Source organism: Ambystoma mexicanum, chromosome 2q (assembly GCF_040938575.1).
Source record: "Ambystoma mexicanum isolate Mex_15411 chromosome 2q, UKY_AmexF1_1, whole genome shotgun sequence".
Taxonomy (NCBI): Eukaryota; Metazoa; Chordata; class Amphibia; order Caudata; family Ambystomatidae; genus Ambystoma; species Ambystoma mexicanum.
This window is the reverse complement of record NC_090924.1, coordinates 329261177-329280261: the sequence shown is the minus strand read 5'-3', so window position 1 is coordinate 329280261 and position 19085 is coordinate 329261177. Positions and strand designations below refer to the sequence as shown.

Sequence of the window (19085 nt, the reverse complement as noted above, 5' to 3'; positions counted from 1 at the left end):
CCTTGGCGGGGACCGCCAGCAGCGATCACAGGCAATGACATGCCTAAAGTCCTTGGAGGCACGAGTGGAGAAGGTTGAGGGGAGATCACGCTGCAACAACATTCGCATCCTGGGCCTGCCAGAAAACACAGACGGCCACAGTGTGGAGTTCTTCCTGGAGCAGTGGCTGGCTGACCTTGTGGCACCAAAATCCTTCTCTAACTTTCTCAATAGAAAGAGCCCACCGAGTACCAACAGGATGCCCAACGCCGGGGGCCCCTCCAAGGACTGTCATTGCAAAGCTGTTAAATTACCGGGATAGGGACGCGATACTGCAGATGGCCCGAGCGAAAGGCTCGATTACATACAACGGCTCCAAAATCGCCTTCTTCCCTGATTACATCCGAGAAGTGCAAAAAGCCAGGCAATCCTTCGAACACCTAAAAAGGAAACTCCACTCCATGAACGTCAAATATGGATTGCTCTTTCCAGCACAACTCAAGATCCAGCAAAAACGGCACCACAGTGCACTTCACAGACCCAAGAGAGGCCTGGAAATGGGCTGAAACACATCACTGGGAACTGGGATCCGAGGAACCCGGACCCTGAAGGCAGACCCAGACCCCAAAGAGACCGAGAACGACGGGAGCAGCTCCCCCCACGACCAGATCTGAATGACCCGGCTCAGGAGATGGACAACTAACACGCTGAATCAAGTTTGACAAATGCTGTACCCCAAAGAGGCTCACGAACAAGTGTGTGTGACGTGCCTACACAGAGGCTATATGACCTTGTCAACGCTCTGCATTAAGTCCATCAAGCAACATTATGTATGCAGCAGCCCCCAGAGCCATCACCCAAGACCCCCAAACCCTGTGAGGATTTGGGATACTTCGAGTTACTTTTCTTTGTTTGTTTCGAATAGTCAAAGAGTAAAGCCGACTCCCTAAGTGTTTGAGGATCAGCAATGTTTAGGCGACAGGTACTTCAGGTTGGGGTGGAGTATAGGGAGGGGGAGGGAAGGGAATGTTTATATGTTTTTTTGTTAGTTGGGGGCTATAGCATGATCACACCACAATACAATCACAACCCTTTTCATACGTCACTTCACATTACCGCACAGGGGGACCCTACCCCCGCAACACACACCAAAGAGAGGATGCTCCCCCCCGGACCAAAACATCCTGTAGACCCCTTAAAATGTGCTCTAAATGGCACCAACACAAACCCACTTATATCGGCTGATCACCCCAAGTCTCTCAAACTGCTTACCTGGAACGTGAACGGGATGGGCTCCGGGATCAATAGACACCTGATCACGCAGCTGCTGAACAGACACTCTCCCGATATGGCCCTACTAACCGAGACACATCTAGCGAGGACATATTGTACCCTCTTCCGGAGAACCAACTACCGGACCGCACACCAGGCGGGATACACAATGGGATCCAGGGGCACTCTTATCCTCCTACGTGTCCCATTTGCCCTACAGGTCGTAGAACAGGACCCTCTGGCTCGATATGTACTAATCGTGGGGACGCTCTGGGGTGAGAAACTGGCTCTAGTGTTGGTGTATTCCCCACCCGGTCTGGGGCAAGAACTGCTAGATGAACTGACCACGCTTAGGGAAAGGCACCAACCTGATAGGTGGATTCGGGGGGGGACTTTAACGACATCATGTGCAATACCATGGACCGCACCCATCTCAGACAGCGCAACCCAGACACCCCTACGAAACTAGCCAATTTTTTATCTGCCTTAGGCCTCCGAGATGTGTAGCGGGAACTACATCCGGGTACCAGTGGTTGCTCGTTTCACTCAGGAGCCCACAGCTCCCTGTCCAGGCTCGGCTACCTTTTTCTCCCAAACACAGACCTACATAGGGTGACGTCAGCGGACTTGCTTCCCCGTGGTGTCTCGGGCCACTCGCCTCTGACGGTGGAACTGCAAATGCACGGCACAACCCCCGCTAGAACGTGGAGACTGAACAATTACCATCTTGGGTTCCCCAAACTGGTTGATCGCCTTACCAATGTCTCCAATGAATACTTTGAGATCAATGAAGCCACAGTGAATAACCCAGTAATATGGGAGGCCTATAAAACGGTGCTGCGGGCAGAGATAATCTCCTGGACAGCGAACAAAAAGAAAGAAAGATTACAAAAGATAATTGAAGCCAAAAAAGAGATGACCCAGTGGGAAAATAAACACGCTCTCGACCCGACCCCTCAGACTCAATGGTCTCTTGAACGAGACACGGAGCGCCTCCGAAACATGGTGCTAGATAACGCTAAACAAGTCCATTGGGACTCCAGAGCGAGGATATACAAATTTGGGGACAAGGCGGGCAAAATGCTAGCCTGGCTGTTAAAGAGAGATGAGGGACAACGCCATGTCTGGGAAATTGTCACTCCACAAAATGAGAGGTGCCAGTCGGACGCTGAAATAGCGGAAGCCTTTGCCGGATTTTACGCCAAACTATATCAAGCCCCAATTTCTTCATTAGACCCAACCCTGCTAGACGATATAACGCTCCCATCTCTGTCAGCACAACAGAGAGAGCAATTACACTCTGATCTCTCTGAAATAGAAATAGCTGAAGCCCCAACACAACTCCAGGTAGGGAAGACACCAGGCCCCAACGTGTTCCCGGCCGAAACCTGGCAAAAACTAGGCGGGAACAAAATTGTCCCCCCCCCCCTTCATAAAATGCTGCTCTACACCCGTGAACAGGGCACCATTCCGCCAGACCTGTGCAAGGCCACCATCGTAGTTATTCCCAAAACGGGCAAAAATGCCCGGAGAGATGAATCTCCTATAAGCCCATCTCGCTAATTAACAGTGAAGCCAAAATCCTTGCCAAACTTCTAGGCGAACCGACTACAATCGGTTGCTCACACCCTGATCCACCAGGACCAATGCGGCTTTATGCCACACAAGTTAACCCGAATGAATCTGCGGCGGCTCCACCTGGCATTAGAACGCGCTCCCATTATAGATACACCACTTGCCCTACTGGTGATTGACTTTGAAAAGGCCTTCGATTCGGTCCGATGGGACAGTCTCTGGGAAATGATGAGACGTTTGGGGACAACTTCATAAGATGGGTACAATTACTCTACACGAATACCCAGGCACAGGTCAGGGTAAATGGGTGGCCCTCCCAGTCCTTTCCTCTCGGCAGGAGTACGCGGCAGGGATGCCCTCTCTCCCCCCTCCTCTTCGCCCTCACGATTGAGCCACTCGCCCTGTGGCTCCGTCAGAGCGCAGCCTGGACGGGATTTAGATGGCCTGAGAGGCATGAGGATAGGATCTCTCTATATGCAGACAATCTCCTGATATATCTGGGGGACCCAGCCCGGACTTGCCCTATAGTAACACAGATGCTCATCCGCTTTGGTGATTTTAGAGGACTGAGAATGAATTGGGGGAAATCCGTACTCTTTCCGGTGAAGGATGGAATGCTGGCTAACCCCCAGGACTGACCATACCGAATGGAGCAGAGTAGCTTTCAATACCTAGGAATTTGGATATCCGGGGATCTCACCAACTATGTAATACATAACTTTCAGCCGATCATTGACCGCTTTGTCAGCGACGTCCATCACTGGAAACTTCTCCCCCTGACACTCCTGGGTAGAGCCGCACTCTTTAAAATGATGACCCTCCCAAGATTTGTATACATCTTACAGAGCGCCCCACTCAAGATCCCAGACTCTGAATTTGACCAGGTGTAGACCCTCCTCAGGGAACTCATATGGGGTAGAGGCCAACCACGTATAGCATTGACCATGCTCCAAAGATCGATCTGGGATGGTTGGATAGGGGTGCCCCGCCTCCATACCCACTATTGGGCCTCACAACTTGCAGTGGTCAACGACCTGCTTCATGGGGACCGGGAACTACCCCACATAAGGGCAGAAATTGCCACCATGCACAGCTCGGACCCACTTCATTTGTTATACCAAACTCCCACGAGACCCCCCTGCCTACAACCGTGGCGCACATTGTTAGTGTTTGGAGACAAGCACATGTGTTTGTAGGATGGAAAAATAAATAAAATAACCGCTGCACAACCCCTATGGCAAAACAGCAACGCAACGGAAATCGGGAAGCTCGAGCCATGGCCTTGATGGATAGGGGCTGGGCTTTTGAGAGTCAAAGACATCCTGGAAGAGGGTAAGCTAACCTAGTTTGAAGATATGCAACAAAAATTCCAACTCCCGGGTACGGAACAGTACCACTACATGCAATTGGCCCATGCCCTGAAAACTCATACCTGCAGAGGCCACTATCCCGGACTACACACCGATAGAACGCAACATGCTGCCAGCATACATCCCCACCAGAAGCACTTCCATCCTATACAATGCCATCTCATCCTTCGCCACTCCTGAACTGACTAGCTTGAAGGCTAAGTGGGAAGTGGATGTGGGAGAGAGAGAGACCCAGAAGACTGGATTCAGGTACTAATGCACCCGCGGGAGGTTGCCATCTCCTCTGGGCTCAGGCTGGTGGAGCTTAAAATCTTGCATACAGTGTATTACCCTAGAACGACCCTACACGGATGGAAGCGGGCCTCGAACCCGAACTGCCTCCGGTGTGGAGGAGGAAGGGACTCTTTCATATCTTATGGACTTGCCCTCAGATCCAAACCTTCTGGAACACATGCTGCAACAAACTCAATAGGATCCTCACCCATACTATACCACTAGACCCAAGGGTCCTACTCCTGGGCATACTGGAGGAGAGTGATCTTAATAAGTGGGAAAAGTTGTTTTTGACCACGGCAGCGGGACTGATGAAGCGCAATATTGCACAAAAATGGGGAGCCCCAGAGTCCCTGACGCTGGAACAATGGGTAATGGACATGGACGCATGTGCTATGATAGAGCGTAGAATATATAATGCAAGAGGCTGCCCTACCAAGGCCTCCAAAATATGGCGGAGGTGGGAAGAGGAGGGGTCCTAGAACCCAAGGACATGGGTGGTAAGACTCTGAACAAATACGTAGACTGTTATGGGAAATGCTTTTGGTGATTAGTGATACAAGTACTAATATCAGCCTATGATTGGAAATGCTAGTCCCTTTTTCCTTTTGTTGTTCTTAGTTTTGTTGTGATTGTTGTAGAAAACAATAAAAAATGTTTTATCCAAAAAAAAAGAAATTTAGGCCTAAACTCTTGCTATAAAATGTAAATTTCAGTGACTGTATATGGCTGTTGGAAACAACTACAATCATCTAATCACAGAAAAGGAACAAAATACTGCGAGGCCCTCTTCTAAAAAAAACTTGGGTTAGTTATGAGAATGAAAAAATAAAAAGGATTGTTGGTTTTGCTCAAAACCTATATATGAAGCATTAGGATGCACAACGATTGCAAAATATGGAGGCATCTCTTAACCAGTCTCCAACAGAAATAAACATGCACAATTAACAAGCTAGAAAAGCTAAAACCAGACATAAAACCTAAAATGTTTCAAAAATGTCAAAGATTGAAACAAGCCCCCAATAGGTTTGGCATTCATAAACCACACAGACCATGAAAAGGTAATACTGCTCTTACTGGACCATTGGGGCAATATATTCATCCAGGTAACAGCTGTTGAACTTGACCAAATTCACCAGTACAAGAAGGAATTCGGCAGATAACCCAATTTCCATCCATTGGATGACAAACTCGGCTGTTGGAAGAAAAAATATATACTTTTTTCAGAATTTAGAAGCATTTTATGTTCAGCAGATATATGACAATTCATTGCTTACAAATCCGAAGTATCTGCAAAAAAAGAAATGCAGCCATCTCATGAAATCAACGTTAATGTTTCTTGTAGTGAAACCGGATTATCTAGCATGCTTTGTGTTATGAAGGTTTTTCCACAGTCCTCTAGAAATGGGTGCAGTAGGACTTAACCTGAATGAAATAGCATGGTGTCCAGCAAGTTAGTCCCAACTCTTGTGCAATTAGGCCCACGCACATGCACAATAAAATACACTACAAAATGTACTGTAAACATTTATATGCACATTTAGTATAGCGGAGGTCAAAACAGTATTCTCTGACCTGTAAGAAAAGCATGTGCATACAAAGTAACGGTTTAAAGAAAAACGCATAGAGAACTACACTAACAGTGAAATACTAGACCTACAGGGTTGGTAGAAATGAGGTAGGGGAAGAGTTAAATAGCATAGGAAACCAGAACAGAGGGCCAACAAACTGTAGTTAAAATCAGAAACAGAACTGGGACAGGATAGGCTTCTGTTCATCCTGCAAAACAAGAAACCATATGCCCACAAGTCATTACAATAACACTATATATACACTACGATAGCCTAATCTCTCAAGCTAAATCTAGTATGAAGGAACTTTTCAAAATTCTAAAAGAATTACAAACATCTATCCCAGTGCCATATACCTGCACTAAAGATAAAACTTGGTGCTCTAATATTCAGCATGCCCTAGTGAATAAAGTCACCACCCTTCAGGACAAAAAAAAAAGGCATCTCTAACCACCCTGAACACCCCTAACACCACCCAAGCATCACCACAAACACTGGCAACATCCCAAAAAACTCAACTTGTTTCAGCTTCACCAAGGTCGAAAAAGTTATCCTATTCCTTAAACCTTCTAAATGTCACAGTGACCAATGTCCAGCCCAACTCATCAAGGATGCAGCCAGGGATCTGGCACCATTCATATCCAAGCTCATTAATGCCTCCTTTACCTCAGGCACTATCCCTAGAAACCTCAAAGAGTCCTGGGTTCTCCCACTCTTTAAAACAGACATTAGACCCCACCACACCCACAAACGACCTGCCTATTACTACAATACCATTCCTTCTTAAAATTTTAGACAAGGTAGCATACCTGCAAATTCAAAACTACCTGGAACTTAACCATCTTCTTGGAGCACGCCAATCAGGTTTCCGCCCACAACATGGAACGGAAACGGCCCTAATTGACCTCAAGGTTCAAATTGATGAGCTAAGGACCAAGGAAAATCAGCCCTACTTCTCCTTGATTACAAGGTCTTATGTAACCATCCAATTCAGCTGTGCATTTTTCCAAGGAAGCTATAGTCTGGGTTGAATCTTTCCTCAATGACAGGACCATGAGAGTCTTCTCTCCTTCAGCAGCAGCTGATCCTATTCCCATTATATGCGGAGTACCACAGGGTTCCTGTGTTTCGCTCACCCTATATAACATTCACCAAGCCCCTTTTCGATGATCTGGACCATCTTGGTATCACCTACACTAATTACGCGGATAAAACTCAGATCCTCCTACCACTTTCTAGGGATTACGATAAGGATTTGGCCTTGGTGAACCGAGTCTACCTCATCATCCAGGGGTACGACGTTCTTTCATCGTCAGGCATTTCAAAGCCTGCAGTTTAAACGTGTTTCACAGTTCATCTAATTTTTTTGGGGGTGGGGGGGGTGGTAAAGGGCAGATAAGTGGTTGGGTATAGGTAAAAATAGGTGCAGGACTGGGCGATTGGGGGGGTCCCCCTCAGACCCGCCCCACAAACACATTTCTGATGAACTGTCAAACACGTTTAAATTTCAGACTTTGAAATGCCTGACGATGAAATGACATGGAACCCATCAAGGCATGGATTGCCGTTCACGGACTATGCCCGAATGATGAAAAAACCAAACTCAATATTCTGGGCACCCCTTCTAATCTCAAAAAATTAGGTTCTGAATACACCTCCTTTACAAGAGATGGGAACATATTCAAAGTTGCCAAAGAGGTAAAAACACTAGGGGCCTGATACATGGAAGTGTTTTATAATGGCGCAATCCCAAAGGAAAACATTCCATGAATCAGGCTATAGGTTTTTACCTTGACTCCACTCTTGCATTCAGCAAACAAGTTAATTACATGGCTTCTGCTCCCTCTTATACGTGCAAACTCATCAGAGCAGGCAAACAATTTATTTCTCCAAACAGCTGTATCATACTTACCAGAGCCCTCATGTTGTCCAAATTGGACTACTGTAACTCCCTCTACATTGGCTCCAACAAATTCATCATTCAAACTCTCCAAAACAATGCCCTCAGAGCAGCCTTGGGCGTCGCTATGAGAGATCACATTTCCGAGATTAGAAGACGAAATAATTGGCTCTCTACAGACAATAAAATCCAGCTTAAAACTGCCTTGCTCATCTACAAATGCCTGAACAATGTGGCACCTTGCTACCTCTCGGACAGATTCCAAAGAAAAACTTCTACTAGACCTACTAGAACAGCCAATTCCAATCTCCTTGTTGTCCCCAGATTTAAGCTATGAAAAACTGGGGTCTGTAGCTTCCCAGTGAAAGCTGCCCAACTCTGGAACTCCCTACCATCCTCTTTACAAGCTGATCAATCATTCAGAAATTTTAGACAGAACTGCATCAACCAGCTCAAAGCCAACAATAAATAATGCCTGCTCTTACTTTGTAACTCTATATTTTTCTGTGATTATACCACTTGTACATACCTTCCGTGACATTATGTAATATACATTTTTCTTCGACCTGTATAAAATGTATTTTTGTATTTTTGTTAACTAAGCTGAGAATTCTCTTGTGACCACTGCGCCCTGATGCCTTCGGGTCTGGCGCCCAAATAAAGAAACAAACTATTATTTTCGATGGAAACCATTTACTGCAATCATTAAACTAAAAATGTATACAAACAGCACTGGTACCTTCTAAAATAATGCTCCCTGTCCTGGAATCACCAGGGTGCCAGGGGGAGGAGGAGGAAATGGGTTTGAGCAGGGCAATATGTCCAAATCCAGACAAGTACCTTAAACAAAAATTTACTTGGTCAGGGTTGTGGCCAAGATGGCAGCCAAGTAACAGCACGGACCTGGCGCTCCACCACCAAATATCCTAACATTCTGGGCGAGAGACTTTAATGTAACGAGTGGCAACTAATTTCATCCAAACCACACTGACAGAGAAGGCCACATGCACCCCAGCAGAGGCCTGAGCACCCTTGTGATCACTTCAGGAACAGGCGAAGACCGGCAGTGCTGCAGGGCAGGGAGACCAGAGTGGTGATGCCCAGGGGGGCCCTGAATGGCCCGGCAGCACCATGCAAGATCAATAGAGGCTGGGGAGGTCTCGACAAAGCCTGCTCCGTACCGCCTGTGGCAATCTGGCTGCAGGAATTGAGTAAGGTGAGCACAGCCTGAGCTGCAACGGGACGCAGGGTGCCGGATGTGATAGCTGGGAGGCTGTGGAGCGGCGATCGGCAACAGAGAGCCAGTACACGCAGCAAGCAGGGGGCGGCGGCCCCCGTCCAGAAACGCAAGCAGCCGCAAGATGGAGGGCCCCACTGCGGCCAGGCACCTGCCAGAGCCGATAAAGAGAAGCACGCTGGATGAGGACCTGAGAGGTGATGGCCATATTGGGCAGGCACACAGTTAAGAGACAACACTGGTGCGCCTTGCAGCAAGAGGCGGACTCCTACTCCGCTTGAGTCTCGCCCCCCCACAGATGTACGCAAGCAAGGGTACTAAGACATCAGAGGCTAAGGCTCACAAATACACCATGGAGTTAGGTTTTGCGGCCACAGGTGCAGCACATTTATTAGAAATGGAGTACACAACTAAAGATCGGGAGATGCCAGTAGTAGCAAGCAGGGGGGTGGTAACCAAGGAACCAGGGACCAAATATATGGGATACATTACTCACTGTAATTGTATTTCTGATGCTTGGATCTGCTTAGATTCACATGCTGTGCATAGGCCGACATCTAGTGGAATCTGCAGAGTATTACAGTTGTTTTCGAAACTTGAAAAGGGATGTCGACAGGGCGTGCCAGTAATACTATCCCTAGTGTAACGTCCACTGTACCCATGATCCCTCACGCGTCTAGGTCCCTCAGATTGTTATTTTTCTGACATGAGGTAGCATGAGGTGTAGCGCGAGTACAGTTGTATACAAGCAGATACATATCAGACAAGCTCATAGGAATCCATGCGCCTTCTCTCTAAGGGGAGGAAGGGTGGGTCGTATGTGAATCTAAGCAGATACAAGCATCAGAAATATGATTACGGTGAGGAATGTATCCCTCTTGAGGCTTGTGTAATCTGCTTAGATCACATGCTGTGCTTTAGCGAGCTGGGGAGGAAGAAGGTGGGATGTTAGAAGGTTCATGAGCGAATAAATGTCTTAGAACCGCTTGTCCCACTTGTGTATGTCTTGGAATGAGTGTCAATGCAGCAGTGCTGAGTGAAAGTATGTACAGAGCTCCATGTAGCTGCCTTGCAAATACTGTTTAAGGGTATATTTGCAATGAAAGCCAGAGTGGCTCCTGTTCCTCTAGTGAAGTGAGCCCTGGGCATAAAAGGCAGTGTTTTATCCGATAGGGAATAGCACAGTTGGATACATCCGACTATCCACATAGAAATGGCATTCTTAAAAATGCAGTCACCTTCTCTGCCTGGTGCTATGGAGACAAACAATTGATCTGTCTTTCTTAGCGGTCTGGTCTTGTCTACGTAGTAGAGGACTGCTCTCCTCACATCTATTGTGTGGAGTTTTACCTCAGCTAAGCTGTTGGTTTCCTGGAAGAAAGCCGGTAGCTCAATTGACTGGTTTACATGAAATTTGGAGATGAATTTAGGGGAGAACCTAGGGCGAGTACGTAAAACCAGCTTGTCTTTGTGTACAACAAAGAAAGGATCCTGCACCGAATATGCTTGAATTTCACTAACTATTCTTATGGAGGTGATAGCCACTAAGAAGGCAGTTTTATAAGTCAGGTGTTTAAGACTAGACTTGTGCAAAGGGGGGTCCCATGAGCTTAGCGAGTACCACATTGAAGTCCCAACCTGGCGGCGGGTTAGAAATTGGAGGGTGCAGTCTCTTTACTCCTTCCATAAATATCTTGATGACCGGTACTTTCCACCATGAGACCTTATTATGAGCGGTCGTGTAGGCTGACAAAGCCGCCAGGTGGATCGTTAGGAAGTTGAATACTAACCCTGCATCTAGCAAATGGAGCATATAAGTTGGGATGGAGTACATTCTACGGGGTTGATCTGTTTAGACTGGCACCAAATTAAGAATCTTCTCCATTTGTCAAAGTAAGAGTGCCTAGAGTTTGGTTTTCTTGATTCTTTCAAGATATCCATGCATCCCTGTGTGTCATGATCTCTGCTTCCAAAAGGTCAGGGTTTTCCCAACTCCCTTGGAAGCAGATCCATAACCCAGGTTCCGAGTGCCAACCAGTCCCAATTGGGACCTTTTGGACCCAGTCCTGGCGCCAGTGGCACCAGGCTAATAAATATGCCCAGTCCCAGCGCTGGACGCGCCGGGCTCATAATGCTTGGGTGGAATTACCTTCAGCAGACCATGCTGCTTACTTGCCTGCCAGTTGAGCCTCTGATCCTCTTCTGTTTGGAACTACTTTTCCTGTTGGGTGGGGCTGGAGCCACTCCCTAGATTCAGAACACTGGAACTCTTCTGGAAGGCAGGAACTCTTTTCTTACCAGGAACTCTTTTCTTACTTAGGCGTGGCTGTGGAAGGAGACACCTAAGCACTGCAGGAGGCTATTTAAACCACACCCGGTGGATGAATCTTGCTTTGCGTTATTCTGCAACATCTGCAGCAGAACGCTCATTGTGTCTTCTGCATCCGGTCCTGGGCCTAAGGAAAAAGGCTTACCATCCTGAATCCAGTCTTCAGCAACACCTATAAAGACAAGAAAGAACAGGTTAGCATTCCGGCATCTGAAAGGCAAAGGCTTACCTACTCTTCGTGCGCTCCGGAGGTCTTCACACTGCATTCCGGCATCTGAAAGACAAAAGTTTACCAACTCTTCGCACGCTCCGGAGGCCTTCGGCGCTGCATCCCGCATCTGAAAGACAAAACAAGGTGCGTTTAAAGACATTGGGGAACTTTAATACTCACGTGCCATTACTCCTTTCCACATCTAATCCAGTGGGTATTCCGGCACCCTGCAGCCGCTCCGAACTCGTACCTGCAAAATAAAAAGACAGTTAGAGCGCATAGTGAAGCAGGCAACAAGCGCTTACTTACGTGCTTCCAGGCGCTTCTATTCATCACACGGGCTCCATCTTCAACTCACTTCAGCCCGTCATCCGCCATCGCCGGAACCCTGCAAAACAAGAGACATCATTACTAAAGACTTTAAAGACATTTGAATGACTCGAAACTTACCGTTCGTGCAGTAAACGACGGACAGCAGTCCTCTGAAGTCAAGAGGCCTGCGCTACCTATCCAGTGAAGAAACTGGTTACAGCACCCTGCCCCGAGGCAGATGGAGAGCTCGGCATTCACTTACCTAAGGTGAGAGCGTTAACCTTTGGGGGTCTACAGGAGAGGAGAAGAGGAAAGAGATAGGGACACCCCAATAACCCCAGTTCATTAACCCCATATTTTCTATCTGCAGACATCTTACTCTACACGTCAGGCATACAGTGCACAGAGGTCCAGCCCAAAGAGCCAACCGGGTGCTACACATCACCTTTGAAGATACGGTAGTCACCCAGTCAAGACCGGCGCCTCTGCGAGAATAAGGTGAGCGTTACAGAACGCAAAGCCTACCGCAAAACTCTCGCCCAGGCGCTATGGAAACCTCGGATACTGACCCCCTAGCCCGGTTACTTGGGGAACTAAGGGCAGAAGTGGGTGTCCAGTCAACTGGTCGACTGCAATTTGGTCGACTGCAATTTGGTCGACACCATTTGGTCGAATGCCAAATGGTCGAATTTTTTTTTTTTAATATATATGTGTTTTGTGGGTTTTCGTGTGGGGAAAAAAAATAAAGAAAAAAAGGGGGTTGGGGGGGGGGGGACCCCCCCAAAAAAAACCAAAAAATGGGTAAAAAAAAAAAAAAAAAAAATTCGACCATTTGGCATTCGACCAACTGGTGTCGACCAAATTTTTTCGACCATTTGACTGGTAACCGCAGAAGTGCATGCAGCTCGTCAGGAAACGAATGCTCTAAGAAGGGAACTAATTATTTCCAAGGAGAGAACAGACAATCTTGCTAGACAAGTGCTACAGTCACAAGCCGGACAGACCCCGTTACCCGCATCAGGGGCAAATCTTCCTTCAACATCCTCTATGAATCCAGTGCAGATCAACCTACCTGGGAATGTACCTCTGGCTCCGCCCGAACGATTTTCTGGTGACCCAAAGAGGTTTGCAGTATTTATCAATCAGTGCCGGTTGCACTTCTTATGCCGGCCAGCAGCCTTTCCAACTGATCAAGCAAAAGTAGCTTTTGTACTTTCGTACCTTAGTGGCAATGCGGCAGACTGGTCGATCCCTCTAGTTAATCAAGATGATCCGGTTCTCCATGATTTTCAAGCCTTTCAGCTTAGTATGGAAAAACTGTTCGCAAGACATTCACAGGGGCAGGCCTTGGACAATGAGCTTCTTTCGTTGCGACAGGGTAATCAAGACCTTTTGGCTTATATTGCATCTTTCAATAGACTAATAGTGGAAACTCAATGGCCTGAGGACAAAAGGATTACGCTGTTTTATAGAGGTCTACGTGGAGAGCTCAAAGACGTTTTAGCCCAAGTAGTGAATCCCCCACAAGACTGTTCGGATTATATAGACTTGGTCGTTCAAATAGATCACAGGCTGCAGAACAGGAAGGCCGATCGTTCCAAGTTTGATGCTCGAGTATTTTCCAAACCGCCAACTCCTTCCAAAGGAGTAGACTCCGGGGAACCCATGCAAATAGGGGGTCTGAAAGGTCCTCTAACACAAAGGGAGCGGGAAAGGAGGAAACAGTTGCAATTATGCCTAAGTTGCGGAAACTCAGGGCACTTTCTTCGAGACTGTCCGGTGAAACCTGCCAAGAAGGCAGTAGGAGCTGCAGTTACCAAAGTTACAAACTCTGAGCAGGGAAACAACCTCGCCCGACAAGAATAGAGGTCCTCTTGCCGAGCGTGAAAACCAGTTCCGTGACCTCGCATTTCGTGATACCTATGGTCCTCATTAGCCCTGATAATCCGGATCGATTACATGCAATTGAAGCTTACGTCGACAGCGGTGCCATCGGCAATTATGTGGATCATGAAATGGTTTTGAGGATGAATCTAACTCTTTGTCCCAAGGCTGTAAAGGACGTCATTACTACGGTGGATGGTACGGAGATAGCCTCCGGGCCAGTAACGCATACCACTCAAGAGGTGACGCTAGTAAGTCAAGATGGACACCATGAGAAGATCGTGTTCGATGTGATCAAGGCCCCTCAGTTTCAGATTATTCTAGGAATACCTTGGTTAGAGAAACACAATCCTCTGATCGATTGGCGAGCAAGAACGGTCCAGTTTCCAGAATGTGTCTCTACTTGTCACCCTCCACCTGGTGTTGCACTGGCCGCAATTTCTTCAGAGACTCCCCAGTTACCTCCCGAATACCTAGAATACCAAGATGTTTTCCGGAAGGATCAGGCTAACTCTCTACCTCCTCATAGGTCTTATGACTGCCAGATAGACCTGATACCTGGATCTACTCCTCCTTGTAGTAGAATGTATGCCCTCACCGAGCCTGAGAACCTTCACCTTCGACAATACCTGGATCAATACCTGGCAAATGGGTTTATTCGTCCTTCCAAGTCCCCTGCTTCTTCAGCTTTGTTCTTCGTTCCAAAAAAGGAAGGAGACCTTAGAACTTGTATCGATTATCGCTCCCTGAACCAGATCACCGTTAAGAATAGATATCCGTTACCTTTGATCCCTGAACTCCTGGACCAAGTCAGAAAAGCATGCATATATACAAAGCTGGATCTTAGAGGAGCTTACCACTTGGTACGAGTAAAAGAGGGCGATGAATGGAAGACGGCCTTCCGCACCAAGTATGGGCTATTTGAATATCAGGTCATGCCCTTCGGACTTTGCAATGCCCCGGCCGCCTTTCAATATTTTATGAACGATGTCCTCAGAGAGCTCATAGATGTATGTGTTGTTGTTTACATTGACAACATCCTCGTTTATTCTTCATCGGAATCTGAACATCGGAAACACGTGAAAATGGTCCTCGAAAGATTGCGTCAACACAAACTTTTCGCTAAGTTGGAAAAATGTGTTTTCAACGTGACTGAAGTTGAATTCTTGGGATTCATATTATCACCTGGCGGAGTGCGTATGGATTCAAAGAAGGTCGATGCAGTTCTCAAATGGCCATCACCATCCTCCGTAAAAGGTGTGCAAAGCATGTTAGGCTTCGCTAACTTTTACCGCAGGTTTATCCCCGAATTCTCTCGAATAGTCCAGCCCATCACTGCCTTGTTAAAGAAAAACAAACGTTTTGAATGGTCTACCGAGGCGGAACAAGCTTTCCAGGATTTGAAGACTAAATTTATCTCTGCACCAATCTTAAAACACCCTCGCCCCGAACTCCCCTACATCGTGGAAACTGATGCTTCAAGCCTTGCCATGGGGGCAGTTCTATCACAAAAGGACCCGGTAACCAATCAGTTGCATCCCGTGGCATTTTGGTCCCGCAAATTCTCGCCTCCTGAAATCAATTACACGATTACTGACAAGGAACTTCTGGCTATCAAGTCTGCCTTTAAGGCTTGGCGGCATTATCTGCTGGGGGCCCGACACACCGTTACTGTGATTACGGATCACCGAAACCTGCAATATTTGAAGACCGCAAAAGCCCAATCCTCTAGACAACTCCGTTGGGCATTATTCTTTGCCGAGTTTGACTTCATAATTACCTATCGACCTGGTACAAAGAACGGTAAAGCCGATGCCCTTTCTCGGATGGGAGTGGAAGAACACTTGGTCAACCCTAAACCTGTACCAATCATTCCCGAACAAAGAATTCTGGGTGTAATCGCCACAGAATCCATAGAGGAAGTTAAGGATAAAGCCAGGCAACTTGTAACTCCAGCAGACATACAGAATTGGCATCTGCAGGGAAAGGACTTTGCAGTAAAGGACAACTTATTGTATTTCCAAGAACGATTATACCTACCCAGCACAGATTTACAGAAAAAAGTAATCTCTTGTTATCACGACTCTTTAATGGAAGGTCATCCCGGTATAGCCAAGACCTCAGAAAAGATCAAGCGCTACTTCTGGTGGCCGTCTTGGAAAAAAGATATCAGAGACTTTATAATGTCCTGTGGAGTATGCGCCCAAAACAAGAGTCAAAAGGAAAGACCAGCAGGCCTCTTACGCCCTATTGACATCCCACCTCGCCCTTGGCATACGCTTTCTATGGACTTCATCACCGATCTACCTCCATGCTCCGGATACAATACGATTCTAGTAATCGTGGACTTATTCTCCAAGATGGCGCATTTCATTCCGCTCAAAGGCTTGCCAACAGCAGCAACTCTGGCCCGAGAATTTCTCGAAAACATCGTCCGACTGCACGGTTTTCCTTCGGTTCTAATTTCGGATCGAGGTAGTCAATTTATTTCTCATTTTTGGCGAAGTTGCTGTCGGTCAGCTCAAATTGATGTGAGACTATCAACCAGTCACCACCCTCAGACCGACGGACAAACCGAGAGGACCAATCAAAATCTGGAATAGTATTTACGCTGCAAGCTGCAACAAACTGAAAAAACTTGGAAAGATATCCTTTGGATAGCCGAGTATGCCTACAATAACTCTGTCCATTCGGGAACTGGGAAAACCCCGTTTTTTCTTTTGTACGCCAGTCACCCTCGAACCTCGGAGTTGGATCCCCTCCAAGATCTTGAAACACCAGCAGTAGACTACCTGCATTCTACAATCACCCAAGCCTTTAAGGAAGCTGTTTCTCACCTTCAAAGGGCTAAAGAACAATACAAGAAAGGAGCAGATCAACATCGGAAGGAAGCCCCTCACTATCAAGTAGGGGATCAAGTCTGGTTATCCACCAAATATCTATCTCTAAAAGGGCCACGCACATTCAACCCAAGATACCTTGGTCCCTATTCCATCACTACCATAGTAAACCCAGTAGCGGTCAAGTTGGACTTGCCCCCGCACATGAAGATACATCCGGTCTTCCACGTCTCTCTATTAAAACCCGTGCAACCTCAAACCCGACTAACCAAATCTCCAAAACCTATCCTAGTGGATGGAGAACTCGAGTTTGAAGTCAAAAGCATTCTGGACTCCAAGATCTCCAAATCTAAACTATTCTACCTAATTGACTGGAAAGGCTACGGCCCCCAAGAGAGATCCTGGGCACCTGCTGAATATGTCCACGCTCCTCGCCTAATCAAAAGATTTCACCGAACATTTCCTGACAAGCCAAAACCCCCAGAGAAGCCCGGTTTGGGAGGGGCCTTGAGGGGGGGTACTGTCATGATCTCTGCTTCCAAAAGGTCAGGGTTTTCCCCAACTCCCTTGGAAGCAGATCCATAACCCAGGTTCCGAGTGCCAACCAGTCCCAATTGGGACCTTTTGGACCCAGTCCTGGCGCCAATGGCACCAGGCTCATAAATATGCCCAGTCCCAGCGCTGGAAGCGCCAGGCTCATAATGCTTGGGTGGACTTACCTTCAGCAGACCATGCTGCTTACTTGCGCCTGCCAGTTGAGCCTCTGATCCTCTTCTGTTTGGAACTACTTTTCCTGTTGGGTGGGGCTGGAGCCACTCCCTAGATTCAGAACACTGGAACTCTTCTGGAAGGCAGGAACTCTTTTCTTACCAGGAACTCTTTTCTTACTTAGGCGTGGCTGTGGAAGGAGACACCTAAGCACTGCAGGAGGCTATTTAAACCACACCCGGTGGATGAATCTTGCTTTGCGTTATTCTGCAACCTCTGCAGCAGAACGCTCATCGTGTCTTCTGCATCCGGTCCTGGGCCTAAGGAAAAAGGCTTACCATCCTGAATCCAGTCTTCAGCAACACCTATAAAGACAAGAAAGAACAGGTTAGCATTCCGGCATCTGAAAGGCAAAGGCTTACCATCCTGAATCCAGTCTTCAGCAACACCTATAAAGACAAGAAAGAACAGGTTAGCATTCCGGCATCTGAAAGGCAAAGGCTTACCTACTCTTCGTGCGCTCCGGAGGTCTTCACACTGCATTCCGGCATCTGAAAGACAAAAGTTTACCAACTCTTCGCACGCTCCGGAGGCCTTCGGCGCTGCATCCCGCATCTGAAAGACAAAACAAGGTGCGTTTAAAGACATTGGGGAACTTTAATACTCACGTGCCATTACTCCTTTCCACATCTAATCCAGTGGGTATTCCGGCACCCTGCAGCCGCTCCGAACTCGTACCTGCAAAATAAAAAGACAGTTAGAGCGCATAGTGAAGCAGGCAACAAGCGCTTACTTACGTGCTTCCAGGCGCTTCTATTCATCACACGGGCTCCATCTTCAACTCACTTCAGCCCGTCATCCGCCATCGCCGGAACCCTGCAAAACAAGAGACATCATTACTAAAGACTTTAAAGACATTTGAATGACTCGAAACTTACCGTTCGTGCAGTAAACGACGGACAGCAGTCCTCTGAAGTCAAGAGGCCTGCGCTACCTATCCAGTGAAGAAACTGGTTACAGCACCCTGCCCCGAGGCAGATGGAGAGCTCGGCATTCACTTACCTAAGGTGAGAGCGTTAACCTTTGGGGGTCTACAGGAGAGGAGAAGAGGAAAGAGATAGGGACACCCCAATAACCCCAGTTCATTAACCCCATATTTTCTATCTGCAGACATCTTACTCTACACGTCAGGCATACAGTGCACAGAGGTCCAGCCCAAAGAGCCAACCGGGTGCTACACATCACCTTTGAAGATACGGTAGTCGCCCAGTCAAGACCGGCGCCTCTGCGAGAATCAGGTGAGCGTTACACTGTGGCAGGTTGAGATGGCCAAACTCTGACTTCAGGAGCCATGCTGCCAAGTTCATTGAGTGCGGCTGCGGGTGCACTGTTAGTCCATTGTGCAGGGTGAGTAGGTTGTACTGGCACGGGAGTTTGATGGGATCGTACACCGCCAGTTTGCACAGATGTGGATACCATGGTTGTTTTGCCCACATAGGAGCAACTAGGATAAGTGCCATTGGTTCCTTGTGTATCTTGTTCACCACTTTCCTCATGAGAGGTGTTGGAGGAAAAGCGTAGGCAATTTCCCCTGACCAGTTCATCCATAGGGCGTTCCCCTTGA

General features: G+C 47.4%; 1 protein-coding gene across 4 annotated transcripts in view; it reads right to left on the bottom strand.

The window, feature by feature from the left end:
- The window catches only part of TSC2 (TSC complex subunit 2), a 1437517-nt gene that overhangs the window by 1165453 nt on the left and 252979 nt on the right, over positions 1-19085 (bottom strand). For all 4 annotated transcript variants that reach the window (XM_069647328.1, XM_069647330.1, XM_069647331.1 and 1 more), the window contains one exon: positions 5547-5664. In XM_069647328.1, coding sequence (XP_069503429.1) covers positions 5547-5664 — 118 coding nt within the window. The remainder of the gene's footprint in view (positions 1-5546; positions 5665-19085) is intronic.